The sequence below is a fragment of the Ranitomeya imitator genome, chromosome 4 (assembly GCF_032444005.1).
Source record: "Ranitomeya imitator isolate aRanImi1 chromosome 4, aRanImi1.pri, whole genome shotgun sequence".
Lineage (NCBI taxonomy): Eukaryota > Metazoa > Chordata > Amphibia > Anura > Dendrobatidae > Ranitomeya > Ranitomeya imitator.
In genome coordinates this window covers 354,368,982-354,392,021 of record NC_091285.1, presented here as the reverse complement: position 1 = coordinate 354,392,021, position 23,040 = coordinate 354,368,982, and the positions used below count along the sequence as shown (strand labels likewise).

Genomic DNA, 23,040 nt, shown 5'->3' with positions numbered 1-23,040 from the left:
TTTGTATTAGGTTAGTAATCGGTTAGTAATCGGACAATAAGACACCCCCATTATTAACCCAATAGTTACATTGTATGAAAACACAGATACCCAGAAAAAAGTCCTTTCATTGAAAGAATGACACAGACTCCTTTAATAATCTTAATTAAACCAAACTTATGACCTCACCCATTCCCCCGATGCCCTCGGCATCTGCAAAAGAGTTAAAAAGCAAACAACAATATTTCCCACCTTTCCGCAGAGATGCTGCTAATCCATTTGTCGCATGACGGGTCCAGCTCTGCTACATCTAGATGGAAGGCTGCATGGTTGCATGATGTGACCATATAGCCTGCCATCCAGCAAAAACACTAAGTACTGTGTGCTGAGGGTCTTCCTGTGAACTCCAATTCCCTGTCTGAGGGCACCATGAGCGTGGGAAAGTTCATCTGCTCGCGGTGCTGTCAGACAGGTCCTGCAAGTTCACAGCCAGTGAACTCACTACACTTTTCTGACATCAATGCGAGTGCCATGGGAAGGAATATTGTTATTTGTTTTTTTAACTCTTTTGCAGATGGCAAGGGCATCGGGGGGAATGGGCGTAGTCATAAGTATGGTTTAATTAAGATTATTAAATGAGTCTGTGTCATTCTTTCAATTAAAGGACTTTTCTCTGGGTGTCTGTGTTTTCACACAATGTAACTATGGGGTTAGTAATGGGGGCATTTTATTGGAAGAAAGGAAGGAAAACAATAAAGAACAAAACTACTGATGGTGAACTGAATAACAATGAATAGATGACAATGGCATTTTCAAACGGGTGGGATTAGCCATATAGTAAATATTAATGACTTATAATCGTTCAAATTGTGATGGCTGAAGACTGGTCCAGGATATCTCTTGGCCTTTTGGAGTGTCTCAGGTATGCAATGGTGAGGATGAAAGAAAGTCCAAGATAAGACGTGTAACAAGTTCATGGATGCACAAAGCCGCACTTGACAACTTGGATTCTACACAGATTCTACAAAATAAAGTATTGTGGTATCCGTGCTTTGTTGCGTTAAGCTGGTCATATACATTAGATGGTTGTCGGCCGAATAATGCTTTGGCCAATCGCTCAGTAAATCGCCATCTCAGCTGACTCACACATAGCACTTGCACTGCAAAGCTCTCCTGTGTTCTCTATGAGAAAACTGCCAACGGGCATATTGGCTGACAGCTTATCTCAGGGAGAACAATGTGATCAGCAGTCCAAAATTGGACATGCCTGATCAACATGGTCTACCGGTACCTACCTACATGCAACGTTCGATCGTCTCATCATCTCCTTCTCTACTCCTCTCTCATCTCATCCTCCCACAACCGCATCCAAGTCTTCTCCCATGCTTCCGCTATACTCTGGAAATCTCTATCCCAACACATCAGGCTCTCGCCTACCACGGAAACCTTCAAAAGGAACCTGAAGACCCACCTCTTCCGACAAGCCTACAACCTGCAGTGATCCCAAGTCTACTGAACCACCGCATGACCAGCTCTACCCTTTCCTAGTGTATCCTCACCTTTCCCCTGTAGACTGTGAGCCCTCGCGGGCAGGGTCCTCTCTCCTCCTGTATTTGTGTGTGCCCTGTTTTACTCATGTTTATGGTACTTGTCTGTATTTTTCCCATTCACATGTAAAGCGCCATGGAATAAATGGCGCTATAAAAATGTATAATAATAATAATATCTCTCCCAACCATCAATTGTCTGGGACCGCCATACACATTTGACCGTCAGCCAAACCTGTCAATATCATCCCATTCAACCCGCATTAGTTTAATGTGTATGGATGCCTATATTACACTATACACTACACTATATTATGATTGGTATTTCAATGTTATGGCTGATCAATGTAAATATTTACTATAACCTTATTGTTATGATTATAATGACTAAATATGGCAAGTTACGTTTTATATAAGTGTTAATGTGACTATCTTGCTTCTAGGAAAGAAATATATCTTGGTACCGTGTTAGCCAGTAGATAGAAAAATATTTAGAATTGAGAGTCCTCAGTGGTTGATACCTTTTAATGGCCAACTGAAAAGATGGTAATAAATTGCAAGCTTTCGAGACTACAAGAAGAGACCTGTGTAGTCTCGAAAGCTTGCAGTTTATTACCATCTTTTCAGTTGGCCATTAAAAGGTATCAACCACTGAGGACACTCAATTCTAAATATTTTTCTATCTTGCTTCTGTCATTTACATCAATTTACTAGAATAATAACGGTGTAACAAGCCCTATTAACCCCCCCGCCCAGTATATACCCGGGGTTAAAGTGGTCTAGGCCAAACTATACCCCGGGTATATTATGGCCTAGGCCAAAACTATACCCTGGGGTATAGTTTGGCCTAAGCCAGATTATACCCCTCCGGGTCAGAATATACCCCTGCTGCTGTAGATTAGATTTTTCACACTTTTGAGAACCATTGAGTGATATATTTAATAACGGGGCCCCAGTCAGTGCACAGGGGCCTCAGGCAGTGCACAAGGGCCCTAGACAATGCACAGGGGAGCAGAGATGAGACAGCATTGGAGCCCCAGACAGCACAAGGTGCCCCAGACATCGCACAGGATTGAGTTATATACTCAAGAGCGGGGCCCCAGGCAGCATACAGGGGGTAGAGACAGTGTATGGGGCCCCAGACAGCGCAAGGGGGCCCCGTGTGTTGCCTGGGGCCCCATGTACTGCTGTCTCTGCCCCCTGTGCTGTCTGGGGCTCCTGTGTGATGCCTGGGGTCCTGTGCACTGCCTGGGGCCCCAGCATGCTGCCTAGGGCCCCTGTGTGCTGCCTGGGGCCCGGTGTGCTGCCTGGGACACCGTTTGCTGTCTCTGCCCCCATGTGCTGCCTGGGGCCCCGTGTGCTGCCTGGGATGCTGCCTGGGATGTCTCTGCCCCCCGTGCTGCCTGGGGCTCCTGTGTGATGCCTAGGGTCCTGTGGGCTGCCTGGGGCCCCAGCATACTGCCTGGGGCCCCTGTGTGCTGCCTCGGGCCCCTGTGTGCTGCCTGGGACACCGTTTGCTGTCTCTGTCCCGTGTGCTGCCTGGGGCCCCATGTGCTGCATGGGATCCCGTTTGCTATCTCTGTCCCCCCGTGTGCTGCCTGGGGCCCCGTTATTGAGTATATCACTCAATGGTTCTCAAAAGCCTGAAAAATCTGATATACAGCATCTGGGGTATATTCTGACCTGAAGGGGTATAATCTGGCATAGGCCACTTTAATCCAGGATATATTCTGGGTGGGGGGTTAATCTGGCCTGTTACACCGGGTTAATAAAGGATAATCATATTTTTTCTCAATCATTTATTTAATCAAATTACAGTACAATCCTTTCCTATTTCTGTTTTTATCTGTTTTTTTTTATCAAGACATTCATTAAATGATGAGTTTATCTATTTACTCTAAATATTGTAATAAAAACACACAGTTCCAACCCACAAAATCATTGACACTCATCATGGAAAGGTAATATTATCGAATTGTGCCAGAAAAGGACAATTTCTTTCTGTGCTTTGCCCTCTTACTATCAGCATTAATATGTCTACTGCACCTCTAAAGGCACTGTGACAGAGTCACTGTGTATACTACAGTCAGTGATGTAGAACCAGATTGCTTATGCCTCCAGCACGCTAAGTGCTGACAGAGTTAATGTGAAAGTTACAATGGGTTGGTTTTATGTTGGGTGGGAGGGTGTTCATCGTATCCCCTCTTGCAGAGCAGACACAGGCATGTGTACTAGCAGGACCTGCGGCGATGTCACGATCATGTTATCATCACATGGATCTGGTTAAACACCTGGACATAAGAGACAGTCTGTGTGGTGTGTTGGGAAGGGGCTCACTCCGACGTGGCTCCAGGAGGAGCGGACGACATTGCCCGGCATCTGCAGGTGGAACCTGCAGAGAAAAGGACTCTGTTGAACTTTGTTTTGTTTTCCATTAAGCGAGGAAGGATCTGCTTTTGTTTTCCTGGAACCTGCCTTGGTCTATGCTGACTTTAATATACCAGTAGGTGTTTCAGCATAAAAAAGTGTTCCTGTGTCTACCTGAAGAAGCAGCTAAGCGTGTCAACCCCTCACAGCACCTATACACAGTAGATTAAGATGGACCAAGTCAGCCATTTTTGGTAGTGGCAGCCGACCATGTGATTTATATGTTGCTTCTCAAATCTCATAACTGAGAGCTGTTGGATTACTTTTGTTCTCAGTTTGATACAATGACCTCACTTTTCCTTCCATTTGCATCCGATTATTTTTCTACATTTTTGCTGTTTTTTATTGATATTTGTAGTTAATGGGTAAAAAAAATAAGTTGTACATTTAGTCTGAGAAGCGCTTCACATGTCGCATCTTTAAAATAGAATTAACATTTTTCTGTGCACAGTTGTATATTGTTGTTGGTCATTTCATACTGAAACTGACCAGTAAGGGCTTCCTTCAGTCTGAAGAAGAAAGCGCTCTCGGACCTGTGTTCCTTATCTTCCCATAAAGCGCCCCCATTTTTAGATCGCTGCATCAAGCTACATGGTCCCAAAAATTAAATGCAAGTACCAATGTACTATTATTAGACACCACATCAGCAATTAGCACAGCTCACTCATCTGATTCTGTTAGCCGTCTAGATAATCCAAAGGGTCAGTGCAGCCTGTGCTGTTCTACTGCTAAGGCTACTTTCACACTAGCGTTTTCTGCAATCCGTCACAATGCGTCGTTTTGCAGAAAAAACGTATCCTGCAAAAGTGCTTTTTTCCCCATAGACTTGCATTGACGACGCATTTGTGACGGATTGCCACATGTCGTGCTTTGGCGGACCGTCGGGAGCAAAAAATGCTACATGTAACTTTTTTGCTCCTGACGGACCGCTTTTTCCGACCACGCATGCGCGGCCGGAACTCTGCCCCCACCTCCCCGCACCTTACAATGGGGCAGCGGATGCGCCGGAGAAATGCATCCGCTGCCTCCATTGTGCAATGCAATGCGCTAAACGCTAGCATCGGAATCTCTCCCCGACGCATTGTGACGGGGAGATTCCGACGCTAGTGTGAAAGAAGCCTTAACTATCAATTGCATTGATTGCCAGGGCCATTTGTGCTAGAGGAAGAGACATAGGCGGAGAGCAGCAAACAGGAATTTCCTTAAATTAAAACAACTCTGGATAAGTATTTAAACATATTGGCAAAGTGCTATCCAATCATTAGATATATATATGACTAAAGAATACATTATTCAAAGAAAAAACATCCAGTAATTTCTAATTGCACTTGAACGGCTTAAAGCAATTTCAAATACATATCAGCAAAGGGAAACTTTATTATGTGCTACAAGTTATACAAGTGAAAAGTATGATAGACAATTTAAAAACAGTGGAAATATAGTATAATAAGGTGGATCGTGTACAAATATACATTCTATATATCTCATATATATCTGCTAAATTTTTCTAATTATAAGTCGCACTGTAATAGGCGTAATGTCCCCATATTCTGTACTAATATCCGGTTAAGTATATGCCACATCCTGGTATATATGTCCCCCATCCTGATATATATGACCCCATCCAGGTATACATGGTCCCCCCCAATCCAGGTATAAATAGTCCCCTCAATCTAGGTATATATGGTCCCCCAATCCAGGAATACATGGCCCCCCAACCCAGGTATGCATGGCCCCTCAATCCAGGTATACATGGCATCCCATCCAGGTATACATGATCCCCCTTCCTGGTTTACATGGTCCCCCTTCTATGTATATGTGGCACCCCTCACCCCCATCCCCATTTACATAGCCCCCATCCCCATCCTGGTATACATGGCCCCCATTCTGGTATGCATGGCCCCCTCATCCTCATCCTGGCATACATGCCCCCTATCTCCATCCTGGTATACATGACCCCAATCCAGATATGCATGGGTCCCCTTCCTGACATACATGGCCTCCTTCCTGGTATGCAAGGCCCCCATCTTTGTATACATGGCTCCCCATCCCAATTCTGGTTTACATCGCCCCCTTTCTAATTCTGGCATACATGGCCCCCTCACCCCCATCCTGGTATACATGCACCCATCTCGATCCTGGTGTACATGGCCCCCATCGTGGTATATATGGCCCCCATCATGCTGCACACATAAAAAATAAAAGATTTTTACCTTTCCTTTGCTCCCTTGCAGCATGGCGTGAATATTAATTTTCTGTGATAGCGGGCACACTGTGTAGCAGGCTTCCTGCAGCATATGGGCAAACACGTGTGGCCACTGTTAAAGAGACTGAATATTCACTGCTCTCCACTCACATGGGCGTTTCTACTGACTCTAATATTTCTGCTGCTGAATCCCTCATCAAGGGTTTTTCTAAAATGTGGGAAGACACTAAGTCCACCTTACTGAAGTCTTCTGAACAGATGAAAAGACATGCAGACAAGAGATGTCTGGATCCGCCTCTATTTCATCCTGGGGACAAGGTCTTGCTGTCACTTAAGTACAGTATCTTCGTTTCAAGGTACTGTCATGGCTTTGTTGTTGGGCATCCCGGGACCAAGGACTCCTTCCCTGTCCCTAATACTAGGGGTACCCTAGCTATCGCTGGTCCCCAGACTATGTTCCCTGGATTACATCTGATGGTGAAGATGCTGGGGTCATGTACCCTACTGAGCTCCTGAACCTGCCCTAAGTCTGTCACCCAGGGAAGAGGGGAGTAGTGGTTTATGGCAATACACCAACCAGACTAATAAGGTAATACGAACAGAGATAAAGCAAAATACCAATCATACAAATAAGCACACATAAACACAACAGAGGGAGACACCATGCAGTGAAGGATGGGAAAAAACAAAGCAGGAGAAGGAGAGGATTAGCACACAAGCTGAACCACGCAACAGTCTTAGCAGCTGGATATTGACCTTGGATACCAAATATCCCCAAGGCATGAATTTTAAAAATGATTTATTTTTCATCTATTAGTAATTATGTTTCAAAAAGAATATTCTGATATGTGCAGGGGTTGGTATTTTGTGAAATATTATTGTAATTTCATTTGTTTCAAGAATTATTTGGTTGTAGTCACATGGTGGTATTATTATTATTATTATTATTATACATTTTTATAGCGCCATTTATTCCATGGCGCTTTACATGTGAATACGGGGCAAATATAGACAAATACATTAAACATGAGCAGATAACAGGCACACGAGTACATAAGGAGGGAGGACCCTGCCCGCGAGGGCTCACAGTCTGCAGGGGGTGGGTGAGGATACACTAGGAGAGGGAAGAGCTGGCTGTGCGGCTGTTCAGTAGGTTGAGGATCACTGCAGGCTGTAGGCTTGTCGGAAGAGATGAGTCTTCAGGTTCTTTTTGAAGGTTTCTATGGTAGGCGCAAGTCTGATGTGTTGGGGTAGAGAGTTCCAGAGTATGGGGGAAGCACGGGAGAAGTCTTGGATGCGGTTATGGGAAGAAGAGATGAGAGGGGAGTAGAGAAGGAGGTCTTGGGAGGATCGGAGGTCGCGTGTAGGTAGGTACCGGGAGACCATGTCACAGATGTATGGAGGAGACAGGTTGTGGATGGCTTTGTATGTCAGTGTGAGGGTTTTGAACTGGAGTCTCTGGGCGATAGGAAGCCAGTGAAGGGCTTGACACAGGGGAGAGGCTGGGGAATAGCGGGGGGACAGGTGGATTAGTCGGGCAGCAGAGTGTAGGATGGATTGGAGCGGTGCCAGAGTGCTAGAGGGGAGTCCAGAGAGTAGGAGGTTGCAGTAGTCGAGGCGGGAGATGATAAGGGCATGCACTAGCGTTTTTGCAGTGTTGCGGTCAAGGAAAGCACGGATCCGGGAAATATTTTTGAGTTTGAGACGACAGGAGGAGGCAAGGGCTTGGATATGTGGCTTGAAAGAGAGGGCAGAGTCGAGGATCACCCCGAGGCACCGGGCGTGTGGGACTGGGGATAGTGAGCAGCCATTGACATTGATGGATAGGTCTGGTGGAGGGGTAGAGTGAGATGGGGGAAAGATGATGAATTCTGTTTTGTCCATGTTCAGTTGTAGAAAGCGAGCAGAAAAGAAGGCTGAAATGGCAGACAGACAGTGCGGGATTTTGGTAAGCAAGGAGGAGAGGTCAGGTCCGGAGAGGTAGATCTGCGTGTCGTCAGCGTAGAGATGGTACTGCATACCGTGGGATTCTATGAGCTGTCCCAGGCCGAAAGTGTAGATGGAGAAGAGTAGGGGTCCTAGAACAGAGCCTTGAGGAACACCGACTGACAAGGGGCGAAGTGAGGAGGTGGTGTGGGGGAGGGAGACACTGAATGTTCGGTCTGTCAGATATGACGAGATCCAGGAAAGGGCCAAGTCTGTGATGCCAAGGGATGAGAGGATTTGTAGCAAAAGGGAGTGGTCTACAGTGTCAAAGGCAGAAGACAAGTCCAGGAGAAGGAGGACAGAGTAGTGTCGCTTGCTCCTGGCAGTTAGTAGGTCATTGGTGACTTTAGTTAGGGCAGTTTCAGTTGAGTGATGGGAACGGAAGCCTGATTGTAACCGATCAAAGAGGGAGCAGGAGGAGAAGTGGGAGGACAGTTCAAGATGGACGTGTTGCTCCAGCAATTTGGAGGCATAAGGGAGAAGAGATATCGGGCGATAGCTAGACACAGAGGATGGGTCGAGGGAGGGCTTTTTGAGGATGGGTGTGATCTTGGCATGCTTGAAGGATGAGGGAAAGACACCTGTTGTGAGTGAGAGGTTGAAGAGGTGCGTTAGGGTTGGGATGAAGACCGTGGAAAGGTTAGGGATGAGGTGGGATGGGAGCGGGTCAAGCGTGCAGGTGGTGAGGTGTGATCTTGACAGGAGGGTGGAGAGCTGATCTTCTGTCATGGTGGAGAAGCTGGTTTTGGAGGAGCAGGGTTGAGCAGCTAAGAGGGGCAGTGGGCGCTGTGGGCCAAAGCTTTCTCTGATCGTATCGATCTTCTGTTTAAAGAAAGAGGCGAAGTCATCAGCAGAAATGAGGGGGGAGGGAGGAGGTGCGGGGGGACGGAGTAGAGAATTGAAAGTGTTGAAAAGCTGTTTAGGGTTGTGGGACAGGGAGGATATGAGGGATGAGAAGTAAGTTTGTTTTGCGGCAGTGAGCGCAGACTTGAAGCTGGCGAGGGACTGCTTGTATGCAGTGAAGTGGTCGGCAGAGTGGGATCGCTTCCATCTCCGCTCAGCAATCCTGGAAGCCCATCTCAATTCTTTGGTCAGGCTGGTCAGCCAGGGCTGCCTGTTAATTGTACGAGTTTTACTATGCATGAGTGGGGCGGCCGAATCGAGTGTTGTTGTTATTGTGGTGTTATAAAAAGTGGCAGCAGCATCTGTGTCATGAAGGGAGGCTATGTCTGTGAGAGGGAGAAGGGACTCAGAGAGTGATTGTAAGTTGAGATGTTTGAGATTTCTGCGAGGGTGAGTGAGTTTGTGGAGTGGGGGTTGCACACTAGGAGAGGAGAGGGACGAGAATGTCAGTAGGTTGTGGTCAGACAGGGGGAGGGGTGTGTTAGTGAGGTTAGTAAGGGAGCAGAGGCGGGTGAAGATGAGGTCCAGCGTGTGGCCATCTTTGTGAGTGGCCTCAGAGGACCATTGAGTGAGGCCAAAGGAGGCAGTCAGTGATAAAAGTTTAGAGGTAGCTGAGGTGAAAGTGTCAATGGGGACATTGAAATCACCCATGATGATAGTGGGGATGTCAACAGAGAGGAAATGAAGTAGCCAGGTGGTGAAGTGGTCGAGAAAGGTGGAGATGGCTAGTTCTGGGGGGCGGTAGATGACAGCCAGCTGGAGGTTGGAGGGGGAATAGATGCGGACAGAGTGCACCTCAAACGAGGGAAGAGTAGCGGAGGGTGGTAGCGGGATTGGAGAAAAGGAGCAGGTGTCGGACAGGAGCAAGCCAACTCCTCCACCGCGTTTGTTGCTGGGGCGAGGGGTGTGAGAGAGGTGGAATCCGCCATAGGAGAGCGCAGCTGGAGAGGCCGAGTCAGAGGGGGTGAGCCAGGTTTCAGTGAGGCCGAGGAAGGAGAGTTTGTTGGTGATGAAGAGGTCATGGATAAATGGCAGTTTGTTGCAGATGGAGCGTGCGTTCCATAGTGCTCCAAGTAGGGGGAGCGGGGGAGTGGGGGCTGGATGAATGGGTATGAGGTTGTCGTGGTTGGGAAAACGTGCGGAGGATCGTGGCAGGGGGTTAGAAACGAGTGTGGGGATGAATTGGGGAGGGCCGGGATTTGGGGATATGTCACCAGCAATGAGGAGTAACAGACAGATCATTAGAAGGTGGGAGCAGGATAGGACATGATGCGGCCGTGTGTGTCTGGATAAAAAGGATTGTATATGGAGGAACAGTTCTGAGGAGAAGGTGAGATGGCTGGGGAGTATTGAGGGAGAAATGACTAGTTCCTTACTAGGAGGAGGGATTGCAGGAGATTGTAAGAAGGAAAGTAGTATGGGGGTGAAAGAGAAAAGAAACCGAAACATTGTAGTGGTCGGTGTTCTGTTACCTTCCAGTCAATTCCAGCCCAATTCAGTCTAATTCAGAATCATAATTAAAAAGATGTAATTTAAAAGATGGAAGTTAAAAGATGATTTGCAGCAGACTGAGTCTATAGCAGACTCCTGCATGTGAATATATCCCCAGTTAAGGGCAATCAGGTGTGAATGAGGGGGTGGCTGGGTATGGGAGACCAGATGTAGAGAGTTAAGCAAAGGTCATAAAGTGAGGGAGGGGTAAGACTGACCACTCAAAGAGATGCCAGGATCACACAATGAGAGACATGAAAACAGGTCGTGGAAACAAGCTCATAGGTGAGAAAGCATACTGAAAGGATTATATGTGCTGCACCAAGACACTCAGATCCAGGGGAAGCATAGAAAAGCCAGTGCAATATACAGAGACATTCAGAAGCCAGGGAGAGCTGGGTAAAGTCAGTGCATACCATGGAAAATCAATGCAGTATACAGAGATATTCTGGAGCTAGGGAGAGCTGGGTAAAGTCAGTGCATACCATGGAAAATCAATGCAGTATACAGAGATATTCTGGAGCCAGGGAGAGCTGGGTAAAGTCAGTGCATACCATGGAAAATCAATGCAGTATACAGAGATATTCTGGAGCCAGGGAGAGCTGGGTAAAGTCAGTGCATACCATGGAAAATCAATGCAGTATACAGAGATATTCTGGAGCCAGGGAGAGCTGGGTAAAGTCAGTGCATACCATGGAAAATCAATGCAGTATACAGAGATATTCTGGAGCCAGGGAGAGCTGGGTAAAGTCAGTGCATACCATGGAAAATCAATGCAGTATACAGAGATATTCTGGAGCCAGGGAGAGCTGGGTAAAGTCAGTGCATACCATGGAAAATCAATGCAGTATACAGAGATATTCTGGAGCCAGGGAGAGCTGGGTAAAGTCAGTGCATACCATGGAAAATCAGTGCAGTATACAGAGATATTCTGGAGCCAGGGAGAGCTGGGTAAAGTCAGTGCATACCATGGAAAATCAATGCAGTATACAGAGATATTCTGGAGCCAGGGAGAGCTGGGTAACATAGTAACATAGTAACATAGTTAGTAAGGCCGAAAAAAGACATTTGTCCATCCAGTTCAGCCTATATTCCATCATAATAAATACCCAGATCTACGTCCTTCTACAGAACCTAATAATTGTATGATACAATATTGTTCTGCTCCAGGAAGACATCCAGGCCTCTCTTGAACCCCTCGACTGAGTTCGCCATCACCACCTCCTCAGGCAAGCAATTCCAGATTCTCACTGCCCTAACAGTAAAGAATCCTCTTCTATGTTGGTGGAAAAACCTTCTCTCCTCCAGACGCAAAGAATGCCCCCTTGTGCCCGTCACCTTCCTTGGTATAAACAGATCCTCAGCGAGATATTTGTATTGTCCCCTTATATACTTATACATGGTTATTAGATCGCCCCTCAGTCGTCTTTTTTCTAGACTAAATAATCCTAATTTCGCTAATCTATCTGGGTATTGTAGTTCTCCCATCCCCTTTATTAATTTTGTTGCCCTCCTTTGTACTCTCTCTAGTTCCATTATATCCTTCCTGAGCACCGGTGCCCAAAACTGGACACAGTACTCCATGTGCGGTCTAACTAGGGATTTGTACAGAGGCAGTATAATGCTCTCATCATGTGTATCCAGACCTCTTTTAATGCACCCCATGATCCTGTTTGCCTTGGCAGCTGCTGCCTGGCACTGGCTGCTCCAGGTAAGTTTATCATTAACTAGGATCCCCAAGTCCTTCTCCCTGTCAGATTTACCCAGTGGTTTCCCGTTCAGTGTGTAATGGTGATATTGATTCCCTCTTCCCATGTGTATAACCTTACATTTATCATTGTTAAACCTCATCTGCCACCTTTCAGCCCAAGTTTCCAACTTATCCAGATCCATCTGTAGCAGAATACTATCTTCTCTTGTATTAACTGCTTTACATAGTTTTGTATCATCTGCAAATATCGATATTTTACTGTGTAAACCTTCTACCAGATCATTAATGAATATGTTGAAGAGAACAGGTCCCAATACTGACCCCTGCGGTACCCCACTGGTCACAGCGACCCAGTTAGAGACTATACCATTTATAACCACCCTCTGCTTTCTATCACTAAGCCAGTTACTAACCCATTTACACACATTTTCCCCCAGACCAAGCATTCTCATTTTGTGTACCAACCTCTTGTGCGGCACGGTATCAAACGCTTTGGAAAAATCGAGATATACCACGTCCAATGACTCACCGTGATCCAGTCTATAGCTTACCTCTTCATAAAAACTGATTAGATTGGTTTGACAGGAGCGATTTCTCATAAACCCATGCTGATATGGAGTTAAACAGTTATTCTCATTGAGATAATCCAGAATAACATCCCTCAGAAACCCTTCAAATATTTTACCAACAATAGAGGTTAGACTTACTGGCCTATAATTTCCAGGTTCACTTTTAGAGCCCTTTTTGAATATTGGCACCACATTTGCTATGCGCCAGTCCTGCGGAACAGACCCTGTCGCTATAGAGTCACTAAAAATAAGAAATAATGGTTTATCTATTACATTACTTAGTTCTCTTAGTACTCGTGGGTGTATGCCATCCGGACCCGGAGATTTATCTATTTTAATCTTATTTAGCCGGTTTCGCACCTCTTCTTGGGTTAGATTGGTGACCCTTAATATAGGGTTTTCATTGTTTCTTGGGATTTCACCTAGCATTTCATTTTCCACCGTGAATACCGTGGAGAAGAAGGTGTTTAATATGTTAGCTTTTTCCTCGTCATCTACAACCATTCTTTCCTCACTATTTTTTAAGGGGCCTACATTTTCAGTTTTTATTCTTTTACTATTGATATAGTTGAAGAACAGTTTGGGATTAGTTTTACTCTCCTTAGCAATGTGCTTCTCTGTTTCCTTTTTGGCAGCTTTAATTAGTTTTTTAGATAAAGTATTTTTCTCCCTATAGTTTTTTAGAGCTTCAATGGTGCCATCCTGCTTTAGTAGTGCAAATGCTTTCTTTTTACTGTTAATTGCCTGTCTTACTTCTTTGTTTAGCCACATTGGGTTTTTCCTATTTCTAGTCCTTTTATTCCCACAAGGTATAAACCGCTTACACTGCCTATTTAGGATGTTCTTAAACATTTCCCATTTATTATCTGTATTCTCATTTCTGAGGATATTGTCCCAGTCTACCAGATTAAGGGCATCTCTAAGCTGTTCAAACTTTGCCTTCCGAAAGTTCAATGTTTTTGTGACTCCCTTACAAGTCCCCCTAGTGAAAGACAGGTGAAACTGCACAATATTGTGGTCGCTATTTCCTAAATGCCCAACCACCTGCAGATTTGTTATTCTGTCAGGTCTATTAGATAGTATTAGGTCTAAAAGTGCTGCTCCTCTGGTTGGATTCTGCACCAATTGTGAAAGATAATTTTTCTTGGTTATTAGCAGAAACCTGTTGCCTTTATGGGTTTCACAGGTTTCTGTTTCCCAGTTAATATCCGGGTAGTTAAAGTCCCCCATAACCAGGACCTCATTATGGGTTGCAGCTTCATCTATCTGCTTTAGAAGTAGACTTTCCATGCTTTCTGTTATATTTGGGGGTTTGTAACAGACCCCAATGAGAATTTTGTTACCATTTTTCCCTCCATGAATTTCAACCCATATGGACTCGACATCCTCATTCCCTTCGCTAATATCCTCCCTTAAAGTGGACTTTAGACAAGACTTTACATAGAGACAAACCCCTCCTCCTCTCCGATTTTTACGATCCTTTCTAAACAGACTGTAACCCTGTAAGTTAACTGCCCAGTCATAGCTTTCATCTAACCATGTCTCGGTTATTCCCACTATGTCAAAGTTACCTGTAGATATTTCTGCTTCTAGTTCTTCCATCTTGTTTGTCAGGCTTCTGGCGTTTGCGAGCATGCAGTTTAGAGGATTTTGTTTTGTTCCAATCTCCTCACTGTGGATTGTTTTAGAAATGTTCTTACCTCCCTTCTGAGTATGTTTTCCTGGGTCGTCTTTGTTCGAGTCTAATGTTTTTCTTCCCGTCCCCTCTTCTTCTAGTTTAACGCCCTCCTGATGAGTGTAGCGAGTCTTCTGGCGAATGTGTGTTTCCCAGGTTTGTTGAGGTGTAGTCCGTCTCTGGCGAGGAGTCCATCATACCAGTAATTCACACCGTGGTCCAGGAATCCAAATCCTTGTTGTCTGCACCATCGTCTTAGCCAGTTGTTTGCATCAAGGATCCTGTTCCATCTCCTGGTGCCATGCCCGTCTACTGGAAGGATAGAAGAAAAAACTACCTGTGCATCCAGTTCCTTTACTTTCTTCCCCAACTCTTCAAAGTCCTTGCAGATTGTCGGTAGGTCCTTCCTTGCCGTGTCATTGGTGCCAACATGTATCAGAAGAAATGGGTGGACGTCCTTGGAGCTGAAGAGCTTTGGTATCCTATCGGTCACATCCTTGATCATCGCACCTGGAAGGCAGCATACTTCTCTTGCAGTTATGTCCGGTCTGCAGATGGCTGCTTCGGTGCCTCTCAGTAGTGAGTCTCCCACCACCACCACTCTTCGTTGCTTCTTGGCTGTACTTTTTGCTGTCACTTGTTGCTGTGTGCCCTTTTCTTTTTTGCTTGCTGGTATTGCTTCATTCTTAGGTGTGCCATCTTCATCCTCTACAAAGATTTGATATCGGTTCTTCAGTTGTGTGGTTGGTGATTTCTCCATGGTCTTCTTGCTTCTTTTGGTCACATGCTTCCACTCATCTGCTTTTGGAGGTTCTCTGACACTTTTTGCACCTTCTGTGACCAGTAGAGATGCTTCTGTTCTGTCTAGAAAGTCTTCATTCTCTTTGATGAGTTTCAAAGTTGCTATTCTTTCTTCCAGACCCCGCACCTTTTCTTCTAAAAGGGCCACTAGTCTACACTTCTGACAGGTGAAATTGGATTCTTCTTCTGGTCGATCTGTGAACATGTAGCACATGCTGCAGCTCACCATGTAGGTTGTCACATCTGCCATGTTGCTCCTAGATAAAGTCAGTGCATACCATGGAAAATCAATTTTCCATGGTATTATTTGAATTGTTTCTGAAAAAATTTGGAAAAAAATTAAAAACATTTTTGGGGTATGTTTATGAGTTAACTACATTCATTGTCTTATGGTTGTCACCTGTATTGTTTGCAACTTCCTCTGCAGCATTGATTTGAGCTCCACCTATTGTTTTTGCTCATTCACTGCAAGCTGAGTATAAAATTTGCTTTGTTACATGTTATCTCAGTTGTCCTATGAATAAGGGTGTTGTATACACCAGAAACGCGTCAGGTTTCTGAGGTTTCATTTTTTATCATGTTATAAAGTTTTTTTTCTAATAAATAGTAAATTTTATTCTCCTGTTGGACGTGCCGGTGGATTTCCCTTTTCTTTTTTCTTTTGTTTGTGATCACCAATGGGTGCGGCACTCTCAGGATGGATCCCGGCTGACATATGGACTTGAAATTGGCAACGTGGTGAGCTTTCTACACTTCCCCTCCCTCCTTCCCTCCTATGTTCTCCACCAACTCCTAAACAATGCAGCAATGAAGCTAGTTTTGGAAAGGCTTGCTTCCAGAGACCAGTTTATACAGGAGAGGGGAATGACCAACAGCAAATAGCTAAGAGCCCTAATGCAGGTAAGCTTCCAGGAGCTCTCACCTGAGCAGATTAACCCCTGCACTGCTAGAAGAAACCTGCACCATTCAATATGATGGCAAAGTGCTTCTAATCAGTTCAGAAATAGGAGAAATCAGACAGCCCGATCTTCTGGCTCCACTCTGTCACAGTAAACCCGTCACAGTTACCCTCGTATAAACTAAGCCCTCTTTTCATCGGTCCATTTGAGATTCTGAATCAGATTAATCCGGTAGCCTACAAGCTCAAACTCCCGGCCTCCTTACGGATCCCCAATTGTTTCCATGTGTCTCTCCTTAAGCCTATCATCCTTAATTCTTTTTTTCAAAGATCTTGTTACCACTCCGGCTCCACTGCTCGCAGATCCCTGGGCACTGTGGTTAGGGAGCACACCCTCCTTCTCAAAGGAGCCACACGCGCCATCCTAAAGTGTCCTGTGCAACTTTGTTAGTATGTTCCTAAATGCGCTTGCTAGGTCTCAGGTCCCAGTCTGCTAGTTTCTGCTAGTGTCTGTCCAACCCTAACCTCCTTGCAGGTATTTACCTTGTCAGTCCGTACAGTAGCCAGATACGCCAGCACCTGCCATGCCAGTCTGTACATCAGCAAGTCCCACATGCACCTGCTGTGCCAACATGCATAACAGCATACCCACCTGCACTTGCCGTGACAACCTTTATAACATCGGACCTTCCTGCACTTACCACGACAGCCATACCAGCCTGCACCTGCTTGTGCATGCCTGCATCAGCTGTTCTTTTCCTATGTGCCAGTCCCTTGGGGGTCAGCTCCTGTGTGTCCTTGGTCTGTCCTGGAGTAGCACCTGGTGTTCATGGGGAGCCAAGCCTAACCTCACCATCAGGGGCTCTAGTGAAAAGTTAGGTGCTCACGTAATTACGCTCCTACAGGCTTTCCTCAGACCACAGCACAGTGGTACCACCACTCCCGTTACATTGTGATTTACCGGTATAGAAGATGTGATGTAACTCATGTACAAAAAACACATTAAATTTACACCGAAATATATAGAAATTGAAACTTTAAAATTATATTTAGAACTGGTCATATACTCTAAGTACCCGTGAATGAAATAGTTGGATGGCATATTTTCAAATATCTGAGTAACCATTGTACAAACATAGCAATAAAATAAATAGTTCATATTAGGTCTATATATGATACTATACATGTCACCTACCCAACAGAAAATTTTTCACATTTTTTATGAGTTCTTTAGAGCGATTTTTGTCAGCTTCTATTCGACTCATTGCTTTGCTTAGTGTCTTATTCAGTCGTGAAGCTTTCAGCTTTGTGTCTTCTGCTATCTGCCTGATATTCGCAATCTGAAACCAAATTGAGATTCTTTTACAAACTGTGCTTCTCCATGTACACATATGACAAAGAGGAGCTAAATTAGAGTAACCGTCATCTCAGTTGCTTACTAATGCATATTAGGCCATAATGTTGATGCATTAAATGGAAACGTAAAGTGATTAATGCTTTTGGACAACCCTAGCTAACCATTGCTCCCAATATTAAGCACATTTTAAGGGGTACATCTGCTGCAGACGATATTTTTGTAATTACGGGGGAATGCTGGAATCTTATATTGATTTTCCCTGCCAGAAAAAAAAATGTTTTGTTGTACTGACTAACTAAAGAGCTATAAAGGAGTGCCTACATTGTGAGCTCCTCATTATATATGTAAATTAGCTGTTGTGAATGAACAACACCTTTACCTGCACCTAAAAAGATTTTTGGTGCCAGTATTAATTTCTTAGAAGCTAGGGTGCAGGGAGATGAGGAATCATATCCTGCTGAATAAATTTAGCTTTTTGTTCTTGCCTGTAACATTAACCCCTTTACCCCCAAGGGTGCTTTGCACGTTATGGACCGGGCCAATTTTTACAATTCTGACCATTGTCCCTTTATGAGGTTATAACTCTGGAACGCTTCAACAGATCCTGGTGATTCTGACATTGTTTTCTTGTGACATATTGTACTTCATGATAGTGGTAAAATTTCTTTGATATTACCTGCGTTTATTTGTGAAAAAAATGGAAATTTGGCAAAAATTTAGAAAATTTCGCAATTTTCCAACTTTGAATTTTTATGCAATTAAATCACAGCAATATGTCATACAAAATACTTAATAAATAACATTTCCCACATGTCTACTTTACATCAGCACAATTTTGGAACCAAAATTTTTTTTTGTTAGGGAGTTATAAGGGTTAAAAGTTGACCAGCAATTTCTCATTTTTCCAACAGCATTTTATTTTAAGGACCACATTTCATTTGAAGTCATTTTGAGGGGTCTATATGATAGAAAATACCCAAGTGTGACACCATTCTAAAAACTGCACCCCTCAAGGTGCTCAAAACCAAAATCAAGAAGTTTATTAACCCTTCAGGTGTTTTTTTGGAATGTTTAAATAAAAATTAACATTTAACTTTTTTTCACAAAAAAAGCTCCAATTTGTTTTGTTTTACCAAGGGTAACAGGAGAAAATGGACCCCAAACGTTGTTGTACAATTTGTCCTGAGTATGCCCATACCCCATATGTGGAGGTAAACCACTGTTTGGGCGCATGGCAGAGTTCGGAAGGGAAGGTGCGCCATTTGACTTTTCAATGCAAAATTGACAGGAATTGAGATGGGACGCCATGTTGCGTTTGGAGAGCCACTGATGTGCCTAAACATTGAAACCCCCCACAAATGACAACATTTTGGAAAGTAGTCCCCCTAAGGAACTTATCTAGAGGTGTGGTGAGCACTTTGACCCACCAAGTGCTTTACAGAAGTTTATAATACAGAACCGTAAAAATAAAAAATCTTTTTTTTTCACAAAAATTATATTTTCGCACCCAATTTTTTTTTTCCCAATGGTAAGAGAAGAAATTGGACCACAAAAGTTGTTGTGCAATTTGTCCTGAGTAGGCTGATACCCTATATGTGGGAGTAAACCACTGTTTGGGCACATGGGAGAGCTCGGAAGGGAAGGAGCGCCGTTTGACTTTTCACTGCAATATTGACAGGAATTGAGATGGGACGCCATGTTGCGTTTGGAGAGCCACTAATGTGCCTAAACATTGAAACCCCCCACAAGTAACACCATTTTGGAAAGTAAACCCCCTAAGGAACTTATCTAGATGTGTGGTGAGCACTTTGACCCACCAAGGGCTTCACAGAAGTTTATAATGCAGAGCCGTAAAAATTAAACTAAAATTTTTTTCCCACAAAAATTATTTTTTATCCCCCAGTTTTGTATTTTTCCGAGGGTAACAGGAGAAATTGGACCTCAAAAGTTCTTGTCCAATTTGTCCTGAGTGCGCTGATATCCCATATGTAGGGGGGAACCACCGTTTGGGCACATGGGAGGGCTCGGAAGGGAAGGAGCTCCATTTGGAATGCAGACTTAGATGGAATGGTCTGCAGGCGTCACATTGCGTTTGCAGAGCCCCTAATGTACCTAAACAGTAGAAACCCCCCACAAGTGACCCCATCATGTTTGATCGCGGTGTGCCGTGGGTTAATGTGCCGGGGGCGGTCCGTGACTGCTCCTGGCACATAGCGCCAGATGTCAACTGCGATAGGCAGCTGACACCCGGCCGCGATCGGCCGCGCTCCCCCCTTGAGCGCGGCCGATCGCGCTGGACGTACTATTCCGTCCATGGGAATTAAGTCCCACCCCACATGGACGGAATAGTACGTCCAATGGCAGAAAGGGGTTAAGGGAAGTGTTCCCTATTGATTTTTTCTGTGACCAACATATTTTGATTTTGAAGATTCCTATGTAATTACTGAATACGCATAAATTTCTTATAAGCCCTAATTCACCAAAAGTGAATGCGCACGTTGTACCATAAAACACTTTGAAAAGTCGCTACATTTTTGAGAAAAAAAAAATCACAAAGTTGTTAGTTGCCAGTTTTGTGCAATTCCAACAAAATAGGTGTAGCTTGGGAGGAGTTTAGACAAGACGGAGCGTGACTCTATCCGCCCATCAAATTCTTCTAAAATCTATGACTGTAGTAATATTTTTGGCAAGGTACACAGAGGTGTCGCCACTGATAAGATGCTTCGAATTCATGAAGTGACATGTGCCTCTTAAAGGGAATCTGTCACCCCCTGGAACACTTGGACCATAGAGAGAAGGAAAAGGCACAGATTGTTGCGCGAGTGCAGGGCACATGTTAGGGCATGTTAGGTTAGGCTATAGGTTGAACTAGATGGACTTAAAGTCTTCCTTCAACCTTAATAACTACGTAACTATGTAACATGTGCAGGATTCCGGAGCTACAACTGCACGTCAGTGTGATAGTATAATGAAGTGGTGAGGCAGGGATTTCTTCCAGGCACCCACACCCTGGAGCCTGGAAGAAATCATTAGCATACTGAAATAAATGTATTTCTCCACATCTAGACAGCACCTATGAGGCATACAGGGAAGGCTAGATTAACATTTTTATTACCTGTATGCCCATAGTAATAGCTGAAAAGTGTCCCAGGGAATGACAGATTCTCTTTAATGAATTTAGTGCATCTTATTCTTTAACGCCCCTCATTAAAGGGGTTTTCCCATGATTAAAGTTAATTTTAATCAATAGATCTTGAAGTATTTATTTCCACAATTGGTAGTGATTAAAAAAAAAAGTTGCTGTGCTTAGATAATCTTATAAATTTACCCCTGCTATGGTTGTGTCTGGCCATGCAGGAACATGGTCTGATCATACCACAGCTCTTAGCCAGGGGAGGAAGTAAAAAAGAATACAGATATTACAGCATTTTCTTTGAGATAAAATGGTTTTAAAAACAGGCAGGGAAATGCTTTACCTCACAAAAAGAATTGGCTGTGATCCCGGGATGTAATATCTGTTTACTCTTTTCCTTCCTTTCCTGCCCAGGAGCTGTGGTATCATCAGACCATGTCCCTGTATGGTCAGACACGGCCATTACACTGTACACAGCAGGGGCACATTTATAAGATTATCTCAGCACAGGGACATTTTTTTTAAACACATTGAATTGTGGAAATTATTATTATCATAAAATGTACTGATTAAAGTCAACTTTAAAATTAACTTTGTTCGTGGGAAAACTCCATTAAGACAGGTGTATGGAACACCGGTCTTATTGAAATGAACCTTATTGTTTTAACCAACAGTTCTACTTTGACGTTTTAACATCTCTGTTCATCTAATATTGTAAACAGGGGCATAAATATGGTGGATACAGATGCATTGGGGTTCCGGGGCCTAAAGAGACCCTAAAGCCTCTAAGCCCCATATATAAACACCAATATTATAAATGGTAGGTAGTGGTGCACTACCTATTTTACAGTTTTAGCACTGAGGCTTAGGAGCTATAAGTTACTGTAAACAACATATTTGGGCCCTTAGTATTATACATAACAAGGGGATGAAGCGTCTGGGTTATCCAATGTATATTTCTCTATGATAACTGCAATGTCCCTTTTATCTGCCTCCAGATGCTCTTTACACGCTACAGACCAGACAGTTTTCAAGAGACCATATGAAAAAAAAATCAAATGCAAGGCAGTCCATTTTTCATCTCTTCCCTCACATTTTCATCTATTTAACGCCCTCCTCAGTTCAAACGTAATTTTTTCTTAGCATTTGCTCAGTTTTTGCATTTACCTGTTTCTCAGCCTCAAGTAATTGGATTGCAACTCTCTTTAACTTAGTATCTGTTTCATTTGCTTTATTTAAAGCATCTTTGGCCACTTGCATAGCTCCATTGCAATTCGGCCCTCCACATTTCCTGTTTCCAAATTTATCTCGACATAAAGCTCCTCCACATGGTGCACGATCACATGGAAAATCCCAGACTGTTCCACAAACCTAAGTAAGCAAATTACATCCAGATTCTCCATTAAAATACATTTTATAAAATAACATTGTTTTCGAACATGAACTCATGGTTCATAATCATGACATGCATAGTTTTAACAAATTAGGCGGAAAGCAGAAACAATGAATACAGATTTATTTATTTTTTCTTTTATATCAATTCTAAACTATAACTATGTATTGCTCAATGGGCCTGGGAGGCCTTTCTCTTGGCACTCCGCAAATTTTCTATGAAAGGGTTAATTAATGCTACAAACGGCTAAATCTCAATAGCATAGCTTTTAGACAATGCTGGGTCTTTCATCCATACCACCCACTTATTCTAGTAATTACCATAACTTTCCTATTGCTGGTCTCCATCCCCAACCAGAGTTAATATTGCAGATAAGTAATCACTATACTAATCACTGTTGCTACGAAAGGTGTAGATTTCAATATAAAGATTATTTCTCTATGAGTTGCACATAGGGTTTTACAGACTACCCACCTAATATTTGCTGAATTTGTGTCTAATTTTAATTTAATTATAAGCAATGGGTATAGTGAGTAGTCACTATTAAATTAGACTTAAGCAAAGGTGCAAAATTGTGCAATATTAAAATATAACTTTTATTCTATTTCTCTAAAATACCGTTTTATATACATAAAACACCCAGGGACATATTTTGCAAACAAATCAAAACAAAACAAATATAACTGACAGGAATACCTGAAACTTGATAAATGTACTATGCCCCACTAGTTATGACCCGGTCTAATATATGGCGGCCATTAGCACAATAAGGTATATCTGTATCTGGTTACAAATCCAGTCATAGCTAATACTACTACATATTATTTAGCATGCAAAAGTAAATGAGGAGAGCAGCACAAGACATTAGATATTTGGTAGCTTTCCACAAATTAAAGAGGAACGATCTCATCCAGTATAGTTTAGTCTGGTGCCCCCCTATCAGAGTGGCATGGAAGGTCTGTTT

The 23,040-nt window shown here is 43.7% G+C and overlaps 1 protein-coding gene across 1 annotated transcript in view; it reads right to left on the bottom strand.

Annotated features, from left to right (window-relative positions):
- Positions 1-23,040, bottom strand: part of LOC138674514 (laminin subunit beta-4-like) — a 341,174-nt gene that overhangs the window by 130,884 nt on the left and 187,250 nt on the right. Inside the window, exons 35-36 of the mRNA XM_069762342.1 lie at positions 21,851-22,054; positions 17,389-17,533 (exon numbers count right to left, since the gene is read on the bottom strand). Coding sequence (XP_069618443.1) covers positions 17,389-17,533; positions 21,851-22,054 — 349 coding nt within the window. The remainder of the gene's footprint in view (positions 1-17,388; positions 17,534-21,850; positions 22,055-23,040) is intronic.